The 14,394-nt window shown below is 54.3% G+C and overlaps 1 protein-coding gene and 1 long non-coding RNA gene across 2 annotated transcripts; both read right to left on the bottom strand.

Moving 5' to 3' along the window:
* Positions 1–1,838: 1,838 nt before the first annotated feature.
* Positions 1,839–10,258, bottom strand: CNN2 (calponin 2). Its single transcript, XM_084883764.1, has 7 exons — positions 10,100–10,258; positions 6,287–6,408; positions 5,620–5,686; positions 5,380–5,517; positions 4,101–4,217; positions 3,834–3,980; positions 1,839–2,817 (listed from the first exon to the last, which is right to left on the bottom strand). The coding sequence occupies exons 1-7, from the start codon at positions 10,160–10,162 to the stop codon at positions 2,542–2,544; spliced, it is 930 nt and encodes a 309-aa protein (XP_084739890.1). The 5' UTR covers positions 10,163–10,258; the 3' UTR covers positions 1,839–2,541.
* A 996-nt stretch (positions 10,259–11,254) lies between these two features.
* Positions 11,255–14,244, bottom strand: LOC311622521. Its single transcript, XR_014795003.1, has 4 exons — positions 13,690–14,244; positions 12,629–12,697; positions 12,170–12,243; positions 11,255–11,786 (listed from the first exon to the last, which is right to left on the bottom strand). It is a non-coding gene; the product is annotated as an uncharacterized lncRNA (long non-coding RNA).
* Between the last annotated feature and the right edge of the window lie 150 nt (positions 14,245–14,394).

The raw sequence follows: 14,394 nt of genomic DNA, 5'->3' as shown, positions 1-14,394 counted from the left end.
CTTTGAAGAAAAGGCCCCCTAACGGCCCGGGGCCCTGAACTCTGGTGCCGGCACCTGGTGCGCCCTCCCCGCCCCACCTCGCGCCCCGCCGTGCCCGGCCCGGTCTCCGCCCACTGCCATTGGCTGCCGGAACCGCCACTCACAGGCCGGGCCAACGGGAGCGCCGCGCTCCGAGGAAGTGGGTGGGGTCAGCGCGGGGCCTCGCCGAGCCGGTTTTCTTACAAGGACCGGTTTTTCTAAAAAAGGACCCCTCGCCTCTCGCTGCGTCACCGGGAGGTGCGGCGGTTGCAGGCTCACCTCACCCGGGCCGCCCTCCGCGCCCGCCGGCTGGGCTGCATCGCGGCCTGCGATACATAGCTCCCGGGCGCCGGAGACCCCTTTCTCCCCCTCTCCCCTGGAGGATCCGGGCCCTCGCCAGACTCGCCCTATTACCCGGAGACTCTGTTTGTCCGTCAGGAAAAAATGGGCTTCTATTTATTCACCATTCACCCCACAGTCGTTGGTCCCTGGAATGATACGAGTGATGGCAGGAAGGGAAGGGGCCCCCCAACATTCTAAGAGTGGAGTCCTGGGTCCTAACGGTCGCCCTGACGTTTTCTCGCTCCGTTAAAGTGGGTGTGTTTCACAAGGTGCTGGGAAGAGTGAGCAGTGTGGGGGGAAACGCTCTATGGAGGAAGGTGGCTTTGCTGTTGGGGCTTTGTAGATGAATAGGAGTTTGTCGTCAAGGAGAAAACTCCTGATAGAGTCAATGCACAAGCAAAGGCCTGGAGGTTGGGTGGTGGAGCACTGGGTGGAGCCCCAACTCTCACTGTGTGTGTGTGTGTGTGTGTGTGTGTGTGTGTGTATGTATGTGTGTGTGATGGAGGTGGCGGTTTGGCATTGTGCTCCCAACTCCTTTCAAAACCAGGCAGGTCCAGCCTCTTCCCCTATTCCAGGTCCTAGCCCTCAAATCATTTTTTCAACCCAGACTGATCTGTGCCCTTGGCCTCAGCTTCTCCTCCTTCCATGAAGCTGTGAAGACCAGATATTTGTCCCATTGTCCCACCCCCAGGACCCTCAGGTCCCCAGAAGGTATCCAAGCTAACACCTCCTGACTGCCAACTATCCCAGCATCTTCTTTTCCTTTTATTATTCTTTTTTACTCCATCCTTCAGCTCAGGCCTCAACTCCTTCTGGCTAAGTTGGGCTCTTTGGGGCTAGGGTCACCCTTTGGGGACTAAATTTATCTCTTCAGGCCTCAACTCAACTCCTTGGGGATATAGTAGGCTCTCAGGGGCTAGGCTCCGCCTTTCTGGACTTGGCTCCGCCTTTTCGGACTAAGCTGGGCTCTTAGGAACTAGGGTTGGGACATCCCTTCAGGACTATCTTCAGCTCTTAGGGCTAGTCTTGGCCCTTCAGGGCTCAGCTCAGCTCTTCTCTGGAGCTGGGCCTAGCCCAGGAGACTGCAGCCTATCTCTCTACTCCTGTACGTAATCAAATGAAGTAAAACATTCCTTAACGGAGCACAAGGCTCTGTAGACTCAGGCTCGGCCTTTGGGACTGGCTTCAGCTATTTGTGTCTTGGTGGGGCTCTTGGGGCCTGGCTGTGCCCTCCAGGACTGGCTTTGGCGAGGCCAACTCTTAGGGTCTAGGCTGGCTCTTTGGAACTAGTGTCAGCCGTTTGGGGCGAAGATTCAGTCTTTGGCCTTGACGGGGCTATCCTGGGCTAGGTCCATGAAAACCAAATTGAGAGAGTAAGGAGAGAAGAGAGGGGTCTGAGAGAAGTGAGAGAATGAGAAAGATGAGCGGTAAGAGAAAATTGAGAGGATGAGAAGAGAGTAATAAAGAGAAAATCCACCTTCTTTTCCTTTTAAAAAGAGGTTTTTTATTGCCTTTGGTCCACAGTTGGTATTTCACATTATCTCTTGGTCCCAGGGCTCCTGGGTGGGGCTGGTCCCAGGGAGGGCCTCCTAGTGGGGGTCCCTGTGCAGTACTTGGCGGGGGAGAGGGGACAAGCGTGGAAGAGGTGGGGGTCAGGGTTTGCCTCAACCACTCAGAACTCTCTAGTCCTGTCTGCCTGTTTCCTCTCTGGTGCCCTGTGAGGGTCTGGGGAATGCAGTCCCTCACCATGCCTAAAATATCTGGGGACCATGGTCCAGCCCTCTCCCAAGGACCTTCCTTCCTTCCCACCCCATCCCCCCCCCCCAAAAAAAAAATTACTTTTGGTAAAACTTCCTGAAACTTCTGTTGGTGCAGAAACCACAAACTGTTCAGCAGAGAAAAGAGAAGAGGGGCAGAAGCAACCGGAAGCATTTGGGGCCAGTTTCCCTCCCTGCACAGGTTTCTCCCTGCCCCCGACCCCTGCCCCTGCGTGGCCCTAAGCCTGCTGGGAAATTTGCTACCTGGGTGTGCCCTAGCAGGGACCCCAACCCTATAAGCATCTGGATCTGGCTTTCACAGTCCCTCAACTTAAACACATAGAAAAACAAGATGAAAATGTAGAAAACCCCCAAATTCCCGATGGGACAATGGCGTGAAGAGACACTCTGCAGGGATGGGGCCTCAGTAGCCTGCCTCCTCTTGGTAGTATGGAGGGTACTCCGGGGCCTTCCCTGGGCTCGGGCAGTCGCCCACCGACCCTGGAGCCCCGTCAGCCATTGGGCCTTGTGGACAGTACTTGGGGTCATATATCTGCCGGCCCAGGCCAAAGACCTGGCCGCTCTGGTTGGCACCCTGGGTATAGCCCATCTGCAGAGACATGGAGGAATTGTCACACTTGTCGGTCCCCAGCTTGGTGTCATAGATGTGCCGCCGGGTCCCAGGCGCCGTCATGCCCACCTGAAGAGGGAAGAGAGAGCATCAGGATGGGAGGGATGAGGGAAATGGAACGCCCCCAAATGCCCATACCATCTCCCATCTCCCTTTACAGTCACAGTACCCACTCCTCTGCGTCCCTCCAAGCCCTGCTCAGACACCCTCTTTCCTGACTCTGCCGAGAGGACTCGTTACCAGTGACCCTCTCCTTTGGAACCAGGGTGTTTGGGTCCAGCTCTCTCTGCCCAGCAGGAAGCTTCCTAGTCTGGAGCCAAGGCCTCCGGAAAACCTGAGAGCTCCGAACCCCCCCCACACTGCGACAGGCGACACAGCAGGGAAAGGGAGAACCACAGGGTCTAAAAACGTCAGAGCTGCCCCTAGCTGGTTTGGCTCAGTGGATAGAGCGTTGGCCTGTAGACTCAAGGGTCCCAGGTTCCATTCTGGTCAGGGGCATGTACCTTGGTTGTGGGCACATCCCTGGTAGGGGGTGTGCGGGAGGCAGCTGATGGATGTTTTGTTCTCATCAATGTTTCTAACTCTCTCTCCCTCTCCCTTCCTCTCTATAAAAAAAATCAATAAAATAGCCGGGACCGGTTTGGCTCAATGGATAGAGCGTTGGCTTGGAGACTGAAGGGTCCCGGGTTCGATTCCGGTCAAGGGCATGTACCTTGGTTGCGGGCACATCCCCAGTAGGGGGTGTGCAAGAGGCAGCTGATCGATGACTCTCTCTCACTGATGTTTCTAACACTCTATCTCTCTCCCTTCCTCTCTGTACAAAATCAATAAAATATATTTTTAAAAAAATCAATAAAATATATTTTAAAATAATAAATAGATAAAAATGTCAGCTGAATGGACCTCAGGTCAATCCCTTGAGGGAAACTGAGGCATAGAGCTAGGTAGAAACTTCCTTGGGGACACATAGAAAGCTGAGGCAGAGACAGAGAAGACAGGAGGGAAGCCCAGAGTGCGGGTGCCAATGGAGAACAAGGGTCTGGGCCAGGTGAGGGTGTGCCCAAGGGGGACTGGGTGAGGCCCACCTGGCTGGCACACTTGTTGGTGCCCATTTGCAGGCTGATGGTTGAGTGGTCCATGGGTGGCAGGATATGGTTCTTGGGGTCGTACAGATGCCTTCTTGTACCATAGGCTGTCATGCCTGACTGGCTGGCACACTTGTTGGTACCCATCTGCAGGAAGACGGGCAGGAGATGTCAGGCTGCCCGAAACTCAAGAGGCCACTGAGTGGGACAGGGCTGGGGTCACAGAAGAATCTCCCCCCCCCCCCCCCGATGGGCCCCGGTGCCCACCTGGAGCCCGATGACACACTGGCCCGCCTTCATGGTGGCGTCATCAAAGTTCCGCTCCTGCTTCTCTGAGTACTTGATGCCAATGTCCACGCCACTCTGCAGCCCCTTAGTCTTGGCCTGGAGAGAGGGGGGCTGGGAGTATCATGGAGGGGCAGGCAGCCTGCACTCCTGAGCCAGGCCCAGAGTGCGTGAGCCTGTCCCCTTCGCCTGCTGCCCAATGACAGGCTTCAGACTCAGAGTCCTGTTGGCCCCAACCTTCCTGTTGCTCAAGCCAAGCATTCTGGTGGTGGTGGGGGGGGGGGGGTGTCTCATCTTTCATCACCTCTACCCAACTCTCACTGCTGCCTGGCCGGGCCATGACCATCTCTCACTCCGACACTTAGCCCTGGCTCCTCGCTGATCTCCCCTCCCCGGTCCTCATGGGGCAGCCCTTGAAAACACCGCTCAGAACACCATTCCTGACATGAGAACCTCCTCCCTATTCCGACATCAGGGCCTTGCCATTCCTTCCTCTGGAAACACTGCTCCAACCTCCCCTGGTCTTTGTTCCAGGGTCACTGGACCCCGCACGCTGGTCTGATCTTTCCTGCTTCCTCCAGCATGTCTCCCAGTCCATGACTGAGAGCTTGTAAAAAAAAATGGCTTGAAGAGGGAACCCTCTTGTAAACTCTGGGCTAAGAGGAGGTGTGCTGGCCGTTCGTCAGTGGTAACAAATGGTTCAAACGCCAGCGGGGATGTGGATGGTGGGGGAGGCTGTGTCTGAGCGGGGGTGGGCTGTACCTGACCAGGGGGCATATGGCAAATCGCTGTAGCTTCCTCTCAATTTCAGTGTGAACCCAAAACTGCTCTAAAACAGAAAGTTTTGCCCTGGCCAGTGTTTCTCAGTGGTTGGGGCATCACCTGTTCACCAGGGGCCTCAGGTTCAATTCCCAGTCAAGAGTGCAAGCCTAGGTTGCAGGTTCAACCCCTGGCCCCGGTCAACCAATCGATGTCTCTCTCTCACATCAATATTTCTCTTTCTCTCTTTCTCTCTCCCCTCCTCCCTCCCTCCCACTCTCTCTAAAAATCAATGAAAAAATATCCTTGTTGATGATAAACAAAAAAATTAACAATTTTAAATATAAAGACTTTTTAAACAAAAATAAATTTTTTTTTTTGGTTTCTTGTCTGCTTCCTCCATCAGACTGTGAGCCCAAGAAAGGTAGACTGTCAGCCTCTGTGAATCTGTATCGTCTGCTGTGTGGCTTTGGGCAGGTCGCTGCCCCTCTCTGGGCCTCACCTTCCCGGCCAGAGCCAGAAGAGACACCTGCACCTGTGTCATGTTCCCGCTCTCAAACAGGTCATTGGCCTCGAACAGGTCCACAGAGTTCATGCCGTAGCTGACCATGGCCTTGATGAAGTTGGAGAGGTTTTCTAGCTGGGAGGAGACACAGAAAGGGCTGTGAGAGGACCTCAGACTGCCCGCAGGTCAGATGGGGTCCCCCCAGCCCCATCCTTTCTGCGCCCGACAGTCCCTCACCTGGTGCCAGTTCTGCATGGAGCGGTTGATCTTGGGGACTGAGCCCGGCTGCAGCTTATTCATGAGTCTGGGGGGAGGGAAGACACAGGTGGGGAGGAAGCAGGAACCTCCATGAGCATAGGTGAGCCTGAATCTCACAGACCCCAGAGGCTAATTCTCAGCCACTTTCCTTGTCAACAGCACTGCTTCTTTCTGGGCCTCAGTTTCCCCTCTTTAAATGCCATCTTCACCCACAAAGCCCAAGATGCTAAAGAGTGACAATAATGGGTGTTGGGAGTATAATCCAGAACCCCTGATTTCTGGGAGCGAATCTGAGAATTTCCATTCAAATGTGCCAACTATGGAATGTTTGAACTACAGTCGAGTAGGATGCAGCAGAGAAAGGCCTCCGGAAACTTGAGAAGCTCTCCCACGAAAGGAAGGACATGAGACAGGATGTTTCCTGCTAGAGATCCTCAACAAAGCCATCTCTCACACATACGCGCGCACACACACACACACACGCACACACACACGCGCACGCACACACGCACACACGCGCACACGCACACACACAGACACAAGACTCATTGAGGGAAAAGCAAGCGGGCTTCAAACGGCAACTGGAGCAGGACCACTCTGTGTGGGACGGTCCGGACGACAAGCCTGTGCCCACACCCACACTCACGTGCACAGGATAATCCCGTCCTTCAGACCCTTCTGGAAGTCGGGACCAATCGACAGGCCTGTGAGTCCCTCAATCCAGGTTCGGAGCTCCGCCTCCTTCTGAGGGTCATACTTGGACAGAAGCTGCAGGAGCAGAGGCATAGGATGGGGATGAGGACACACCCGGCAGAGGTGCTCTGAAGCTCCTGATGGGGTGAGGCTGGTGGCTCCATAGGGAGGGGACAGAGGGGTCTGGATGACCCCACACTACAGCGCTGCCCCATCGGCAGGGACACTCACAGGCACAGATAAACCACCCTCCACAGACACGCTCCTATCTCTCCCCGACAAACTCCGGCTCTGATCCACTTCCAGTGGTGCCAAACCCTTCTGTTCCCACTTCCTGTCTGTGGATGTGCCTGTTCTGGACATTTCACATAAGTGGAACCACACACTATGTGGCCTTTTGCGTCTGGCTTCTCTCACTAGTAGCATGTGTCCAAGGTCCATCCATCCATGTTGCAGCATGTCAGTGCCTCATCCCTTTCCTTGACTGAGTAATATTCCGTTGTGTGTGTGGATGGACCCCATTGTGTGTATCCATGGACCAATTAGGCCGTTTCCATCTCTCAGCCACTGTGAATCCTGCAGCTGTGAATATCCACGTACAGGTTTTCTTAAACGCCTATTTTATTTTATTTATTTATTTTTTTAAATATATTTTATTGATTTTCTACAGAGAGGAAGGGAGAGAGACAGAGAGCTAGAAACATCAATGAGAGTCATCCATCAGCTGCCTCCTACACGCCCCCCACCGGGGATGTGCCCGCAACCAAGGTACATGCCCTTGACCGGAATCGAACCCGGGACCCTTCAGTCCGCAGGCCGACGCTCTATCCACTGAGCCAAACCAGCTTCGGCTTAAACGCCTATTTTAATTAGTTTGGGGACATACCTAGGAGTGGGATGGAGGGTCACGTGGTGATTCTGTTTAACTTACAGAGGGACCAACTAACCATTCTCTGTGCCTAGAACTGGCCGTACCAGCTACTGGCTCAGGGCCTTCGCACGTGCTGTCCCTTTTGACTCAGATGTTTGCACGCTGGGTCCCTACCTTCCATCCGGTCACAGCTTGAAGGTCACCCCTTTGGAGAGGACTTCCCTGACCACGCGAGCTATGACGGCCCTCCTCGGGTACCCTCTCTCCCTGGCCCTGCCTCCTTCTTTTCCTTCTTTTACCAAAATATAGCTTCTTGCTTATGATGCATCCTGCCCCAACCCCCCTTGAGCTTTGCTGTCAGCTCAGTGTTGTCTCTGGATAAAAGTACTCCTGGTTGCCAAAACCGGTTTGGCTCAGTGGATAGAGTGTCAGCCTGCGGACTGAAAGGTCCCAGGTTCCATTCCGGTCAAGGGCATGTACCTTGGTTGCGGGCACATCCCCAGTAGGGGGTGTGCAGGAGGCAGCTGGTCAATGTTTCTCTCATCGATGTTTCTAGCTCTCTATCCCTCTCCCTTCCTCTCTGTAAAAAAACAATAAAATATATATTTTTTTAAAAAAAGTACTCTTGGTCCCCCATCATCGCAACGGCTGAGAGAGTCTGAATGGCTGAAGCCCAGGGGAGCCCCAAGAAGTCAGGGAGACCCAGGCCAAAATGGGCAGAGTTGGTCAGCTCCAGGGCAGTCCTTAGGAGTGGGAGAAAGCTGAGCCCAGCCCCCGTTCAGTACCAGACTGGATAAAACTGGGTGCGTTTTCTGCTCCAGTCCCCCTGCCCACCTCTACTCACAGATCCCCACTTTTCCTCTCCTCCCATCCCCCAGGGGACTGAAACTTTTTGCAAACCTAATTCCTATTCAGCTCCGCCCCAACTCCCCCATGATTTCTCTTCCCCGTGCCTCAGTTTCCCATCAAAGTTTGGAGTGGTTTGCACAGGGGTCTCCTGAACCCTGGCCTGCCCCCTGGTGACTGCATATACACCCTCGTGATAGGATACGGAATCCCTCGCCCAGAGCCCAGGGGAGACAAAGGCAGGAGGCTGACCGGCTAACCCGATCCGCTGGGCCCACCCCCTCGGGCCGCGGGCTCCAGGTTCCCAGGGCTGGGGAGCAGCCCAGCCCCGAGGAGGCTTTGTTCAGCTGCTAGAGGAATGAGCAGGGTCACGTCCTGAGGGCTGAGCCGGAGGCAGAGGGGCTGGTCTGGATGCCTGGAACGCCTGCCCAGCTGGGGCCCGTCCATGACGGCTGGAGGGGGCCAGGGTCCTGGGCAAAGGCGCCTGCCCCTCCCCACAGTGGCCTGAGCATTCTTCTCCACCGCAAACTGCCAGGAATGCAGCCACCGCCTTCTGCGAAATCTGCTAAATTGGGACCAGCTGTTCCCCATGGTCCAAAAGTCCGTCACCCAGCCCAGAATCAAGTGGCCATCGCTGCTCAGAGGGACACAATCGACAGCCGCCTGCCTCAGGCCACCCAGCTGGGGGTAAACTGAGGCACGGGGGCCAGACAGAGGTCTCTGGGTCTCTCCTGCCTTAAGTAGCTGGATAAGTGGGCAGGCCCTGGGCTCCAAGCCACAGGAAGAGGGACAAGTGGCCGTGGCCAGCTGGTAGGTGGCCAACTCACACTCCAAACTTGCAAACTGAGGCCTGACTTCAGGCTGCCTCTGGCCTTACTCACCCGTGCAGGTATCAACCTGCCCCTCTCTCACTCCGACTCTGAAGCTACCCGGCTCTCACATGCTTCCTGATGGCCAGGGGTAAACGCCAGGGCCAGGAGGACCAGGGGTCATCAGGCGCCGTTTGCAAGCTGTGTGGTCCTGGGCAGCTCTGAGCCCTGTGTCGGAGGGGGACTCATGGGGGGGAGAGCCTGCTGAGTGACTCTTCTCTAGCTCATGGCTTCCTAAGCTTCAGCTTCCCCTTTTGTCAATGGGATAGAGGGAGGCTCCTAAGAGAGTTCTCCCTGGAGAGTTCTCCCTCCTGTGGCAGGTCCTGGGGTGCCAACTGCCTAAGGTGCCCGTCCGGGGCTGCCGGACTGTGCCCTAGTGCTTCCTTCCCAGGTGTCTCGGGGGAGGATGTGTGTGTGTGTGTGTGTAGGGGGTGTGTGTGCAGGAATGGCAAACGCCCCTCAGCTGGAAAGGCCCTTGCTTATCAGGCCTGAGGCCTCCCCATGGATCTGGAATCACCCCCTGTGCTCCCCCTTCCCTAGATGGGCCAGGCTGTGTGACCCTCCAAAAGTGTCTGCCCCTCGCTGAGCCAGAACCACAAAAGTTTTCTTAAAAAGTGCCTCCCGTGGGCCCCACCCCGTGTGTCCAGGTTATGAAACACACATTTTAGGGGACCGGGCGTCCTGCGGACCCCTGTGCTGCTCCTTTGTCAGAGGGAGACAAAGAGCATGTACAGGGAACAGCCCGAGCAGGCCTCCTCCTCCTCTCATCAACTTCCCCTTGCTGCCTCCCTCCCAGGTGTAAGAGGTTGGGAAATTCCTGTGGGGGTGCCCACACCCTAATTTACAAACAACATCTGGTCCACCGGCTTCCCCTCCTGGCTTAAGTGTCCCCCAAACAGACGTGTGGCGGGGGGAGGAGGGGCTGGCTGCCGGGCCTCCAGCCCCTCGGTTTTCTCTCGGGCCCAGGGCTGTGGGGTTTGGGGCGGGAGGGGGGCCTGGGAGGGAGTCGGCCCTAATGACTCCTGGACGCTGGGGCAGTGCCAGGTCGCAGATCTCTCTGCTCCCCCGAATCCCGGGGGTCTCGGTGGGCGCCCCAGAACAGAACGGCAGATGCCGGGACGAGGAGGGCCACTTTCCTCCCGGAGCCACTCTCCCAGATGTGCGGGAGCCCCTCACTCACCCGGTTCTTGACCTCGGCCGAGAGCCCGTACGAGGGGCCCTTGTTGAACTGCGTGGAGCTCATGCCGGCGGCGGCGGCGGCGGCGGCGCGACAGGACGGCGGGACAGGACGGCGGGACAGGACGGCGGGACAGGACGGCGGGACAGGACGGCGGGACGGCGGGACCCCGACTTGGCGGGTGCGCCGGCCGGACCGGGCCCGCCCCCGCCCCCGCCGCTGATTGGCCCCCGCGCTCTTGCCCTTATAAGGCCGGGATGCGCTGGATTCCTGCGGCCGCGGACTTCCTGAGCTCCCGCCGCCCTGCACCCCCGGCCGGCGCCTCCTTCCCGGGAGTCCCGGAGGGAAACTGAGGAAGGGAGGGGCGGGGGCTTTCGACGGCCCTCTCCCTGCCGGGGGGCCAGTAAGCGGCTCTCTCACCCTTTCTCAGTTTCAGTTTCCCTTTCTGCAGTGATGGCAGACAGGGAATTGTTGGACGGAACCCTAATTCCCTTGGTGCACGAGTGAGGGCTCCTCCCTGCCACTTAGAAGCACCCCCCAGTTTAGCCTCCCTCCAGGAACTCCATAGGTGGGTGGTGGACAAAGAGAACTAGAGGAGTCCTCAGAGGAAAGGGTCATTGGAGCTGGGGCTCTGATGGATGAGTAGGAGTTTGCTAGTCCAAAAGGGATTCCTGGCAGAAAAAAAGGTGCAAAGACCTAGAGGGACCAACCATCAGTGATCCAAAGCCTAGAGATCAATCAGATAGACTGGGGGATGGGGGATGAGAAGGGACCTTGAATTCTGGGCTGAGGAATGATGGGGGATGGAGGGGTGTATGAAATAGCAGAGTTGAAGTTGGGAGATGTCTTGGGGTTAAGGCTAAAGCTACCAAGCTACCAGACCAGACACACAGTTGGTGCTCAATAGGTGATGTTTGCTTGTACAGATAAACCAATCAATTAATAAATAACAGAATAAATTAATTCACTTATTCAGTAATTTGTTCATTCATCAAAAGTTCCCTGACAGCCCTAACCGGTTTGGCTCTGTGGATGGAGCGTCAGCCATTCTGGTCAATGGCATGTACCTTGGTTGTGGGCACATCTCCAGCAGGGGGTGTGCAAGAGGCAGCTGATCGATGTTTCTCTCTCATCGATGTTTCTAACTCTCTATCCCTCTTTGTAAAAAAATCAATAAAATATATTAAAAAAAAAAAAATTCCCTGACACAGCCTCTGGGCCAGTTCCTTGCTAGGCAGTTCCTGGCTTCCATGAGACCTTAGCTCCTGCCCATCCTTGGAGAGACAGAGCCAGGCACGAAGTCCCCTGCCCCATGTGAACAAGTACAGCACAGAAAAAGGGGTCTGTGGTGGGGGAACCTGGAAGGGAAGTCGAGGCTCCACTGGCTGGCTGGATCAAGGAAAGTTGCACATAAAAGGAGACACGAGATGGGGTTCTGAAGCATGTATAGGAGTTTCACACATTTGACAAGTGGCTAGTTGGACTCTGTGAGGGCTCAGAGATGACTTACCGATGCCCCTTCCCTGGGGAGCACTCATCGCAGGCTCCCCACTCTTTCAATGTTTGCTTCCTCTTTCTCTGCCTGTCATTCTCCCATTCCATCTATCTGAAGACTCCTTTCTTCAGGGTTCAAGTTCCAGCTGGATGGTCTTGGGGGAGCCCCTTCACTTCTGGGTCTCAGTTTCATCACCTGTGAAATGGGGACCAGTGAAAGTGGCAGGGTCAACAATGAGGCAATGCAAATCTGAGTATGGGAACAGTGTGGTTTCTTGGTGTCTAGGTGAGAGCTGTGAGGGTGGTAGGGGCATAGGGTGTTCAGGTAGATTCCATGCAGGTCCTATTGGGCAAGAGGTGGGCCCCAGGGCGCTCTGGAGGCACTATGAAGAGGTCTTAAGACAGCCTGCAGAGGTCAGTGGCTGCTGGCAACATGGCCATGGGTCTCTTTGCCATGCCCTGGCCCCTGGTGCTTGTCCAGGGGGCAACATTTTACTCCCTAGGGATAGCATCTGAGTTGGGTGTCTCTGAGAAGTTGCATGACCCCCACCTATGCCCATAGCCCTGTGTTCAACTCACGCCAAGTCGGAAGCCAATTCCAGCATGTTAGCAGGGCTGAATCATCTGGGATGGCTGAGGGCATTTCCTCAAACCTGAAAAGGATGCATAAATGATTGCTTGCTGCCAGACAGCTGAGGGCATCTTAATCTACAGGTTATTGCCTCCTACTAGCCAAACACCTGAACAGCTTTAGGCAGTTCCTCCAATCTGACAATGGATTCAATATACCAAACTTTACCCTTTGATATGCATATCTACCTTGCTTTAGGACAACTTGTGTTAATAAAAAGCAAGGGGTCCAAAGAGGGCTTGGTTCCTACAGCCAAGCACCTTTGGCCCCCCAAAAAGTCTGCCAAAATTATGTTTTGTCTCTGGACTCTCGATTAATTTACACACAGCACCTTTCCAGATTCCTGAACCCCTATTAGATGTTAGATTAAGACCACCATCAATGCCAGTCCAGGCAGGCATACTCACAGGACAGCAGCCTGCCCACATCCTGGGTGCTGGGTCCCCCTACAGCATTTCTATTAGGGCGGCCAGGAGCTGAAACAGAAACAAGAAGACTGAGCCTTGATGGCTCCAAACAAGCACCTGCCAGCCTGTACCCCTGCTGGAGACCTGGGCAAGCCCAGCAAAACCACCCAGCCTCAGTCTCCACCTGTGAAATGGCCTGCTTCCCAGGCATTGATATTCACCACACGTCCCCAAATGTGCCTGGGACGTTGTGCCACATAAGAGCTGGCACCTTAGCCCTGGCCAATGTGGCTTAGTTGATTGAGCATTGTCCCATACACCGAGGTCACCGGTTTGATTCCCGGTCAAGGCACATGGCTGGTTGCAGGTTCACTCCCCAGTATGGGGCATGCAAGAGGCAGCTGATGGATGTTTCTTTCATAGATATTTCTAGTTGTGTTGTGAGTGGGAAACAAGCTAGATTTCAAAGACATGGTCCAAAAAAAGGTGTCACAAACGTCATTGGTCATTTTTCATATTGATCACATGCTAAAATGATATTTTTGAGATATAGAGTGATGTGAAACATTTTACAAAACTGTTCTTAATTCATCTAGAAAGTTGAAAATTATGTGTGTGGTTTGTCTTTTATTTCTACTGGCTGGGGCTGTTTGGACCCATAGGCCAAATCCAGATACTGCCTTTTTTTCTTTTTTTTTGGTGGCCCATGAGCTAAGAATGGATATTACATTTTTAAGTGGTTGAAAATAATTTTTGTAAGTACATTTTTATTAATTTAAGAGAGGGAGAGATAGAAACATCAATGATGAGAGAGAATCATTAATCGGCTGCCTCCTGGACACTCACCACTGGGAATTGAGTCTGCAACCTGGGCATATGCTCTGACTGAAATCAAACTGTGACTTCCCAGTTCACAGGTCAATGCTCAACCACCTAACCACAAGGTGAAATAATAAAATAAAATAAAAATACTATTATAGCCCTAGCTGGTCTGGCTGTGAATAGAGCATTGGCCTGCAGACTGAAGGGTCCCCGGTTCAATTCCTGTCAAGGGCATATACCTTGGTTGCTACACACTTCTGGAGGTGTGCAGAAGGCAGCTGATCGATGTTTCTCTCTCATCAATGTTTCTAGCTCTCTATCCCTCTCCCTTCCTCTCTGTGAAAAATCAATAAAATACATTAAAAAACACACACACAAAAAAAAACCCATAACACCTGTGAAGCACAAGGAAGTGAAAGGCAATAAAATGGGGTGTGCTTGTAATTACAGGACCTCTGCTCAAGGAACTCAGACTGATCCTATAGAATAAAAGCCTAATATGCTAATTATCCAGTTGTCCTGTTATCCATTCAACCAATCAAAGTGTAATATGCTAATGATATGCTTAGTCCACTCAATCACTCACTATGATGTGCACTGACCACCAGGGGGCAGGTGCTCTGACCAGTAGATTAACTTGCTGCTGGGGTCTGGCCTGATCAGGACTGAGCCAGATAGGCAGGACATGCCCTGGAACCCTCCCTCAATCCCTCCCCAACTGGCCAACCTCCCATGTTCCTCCCTAGCCCCAATCATGCACTGGTGGGGTCCCTAGGCCTGGCCTGCACCCTCTCATAATCCAGGACCCCTCGGGAGATGTCAAAGGGCTGGTTTCGGCCTGAACCCTCAGGGATCTCCACCTGGTTGCTGCGCAGTCTTCAAATCCACTGGGGAAAAATAAAGGCTGGTGGCAAAAGCCTAGCTTAACAAGCCACCCTTCCCTC

The sequence above is a fragment of the Pipistrellus hanaki genome (genome assembly GCF_964339955.1).
Source record: "Pipistrellus hanaki genome assembly, chromosome: 5".
In the NCBI taxonomy this organism is placed as follows: domain Eukaryota; kingdom Metazoa; phylum Chordata; class Mammalia; order Chiroptera; family Vespertilionidae; genus Pipistrellus; species Pipistrellus hanaki.
The sequence above is the reverse complement of the archived record's forward strand: the minus strand, read 5'-3'. Positions and strand labels throughout refer to the sequence as shown.

Coding starts and splice junctions, on each gene's coding strand:
- CNN2 (XM_084883764.1), bottom strand. CDS start 10,162: ATGAGCTCCACGCAGTTCAACAAGGGCCCCTCGTACGGGCTCTCGGCC. Junction 6,409..10,099: donor CGGCCGAGGTCAAGAACCGG/GTGAGTGAGGGG, acceptor CTGCTCCTGCAG/CTTCTGTCCAAGTATGACCC. Junction 5,687..6,286: donor GACGGGATTATCCTGTGCAC/GTGAGTGTGGGT, acceptor CCCTCCCCCCAG/ACTCATGAATAAGCTGCAGC.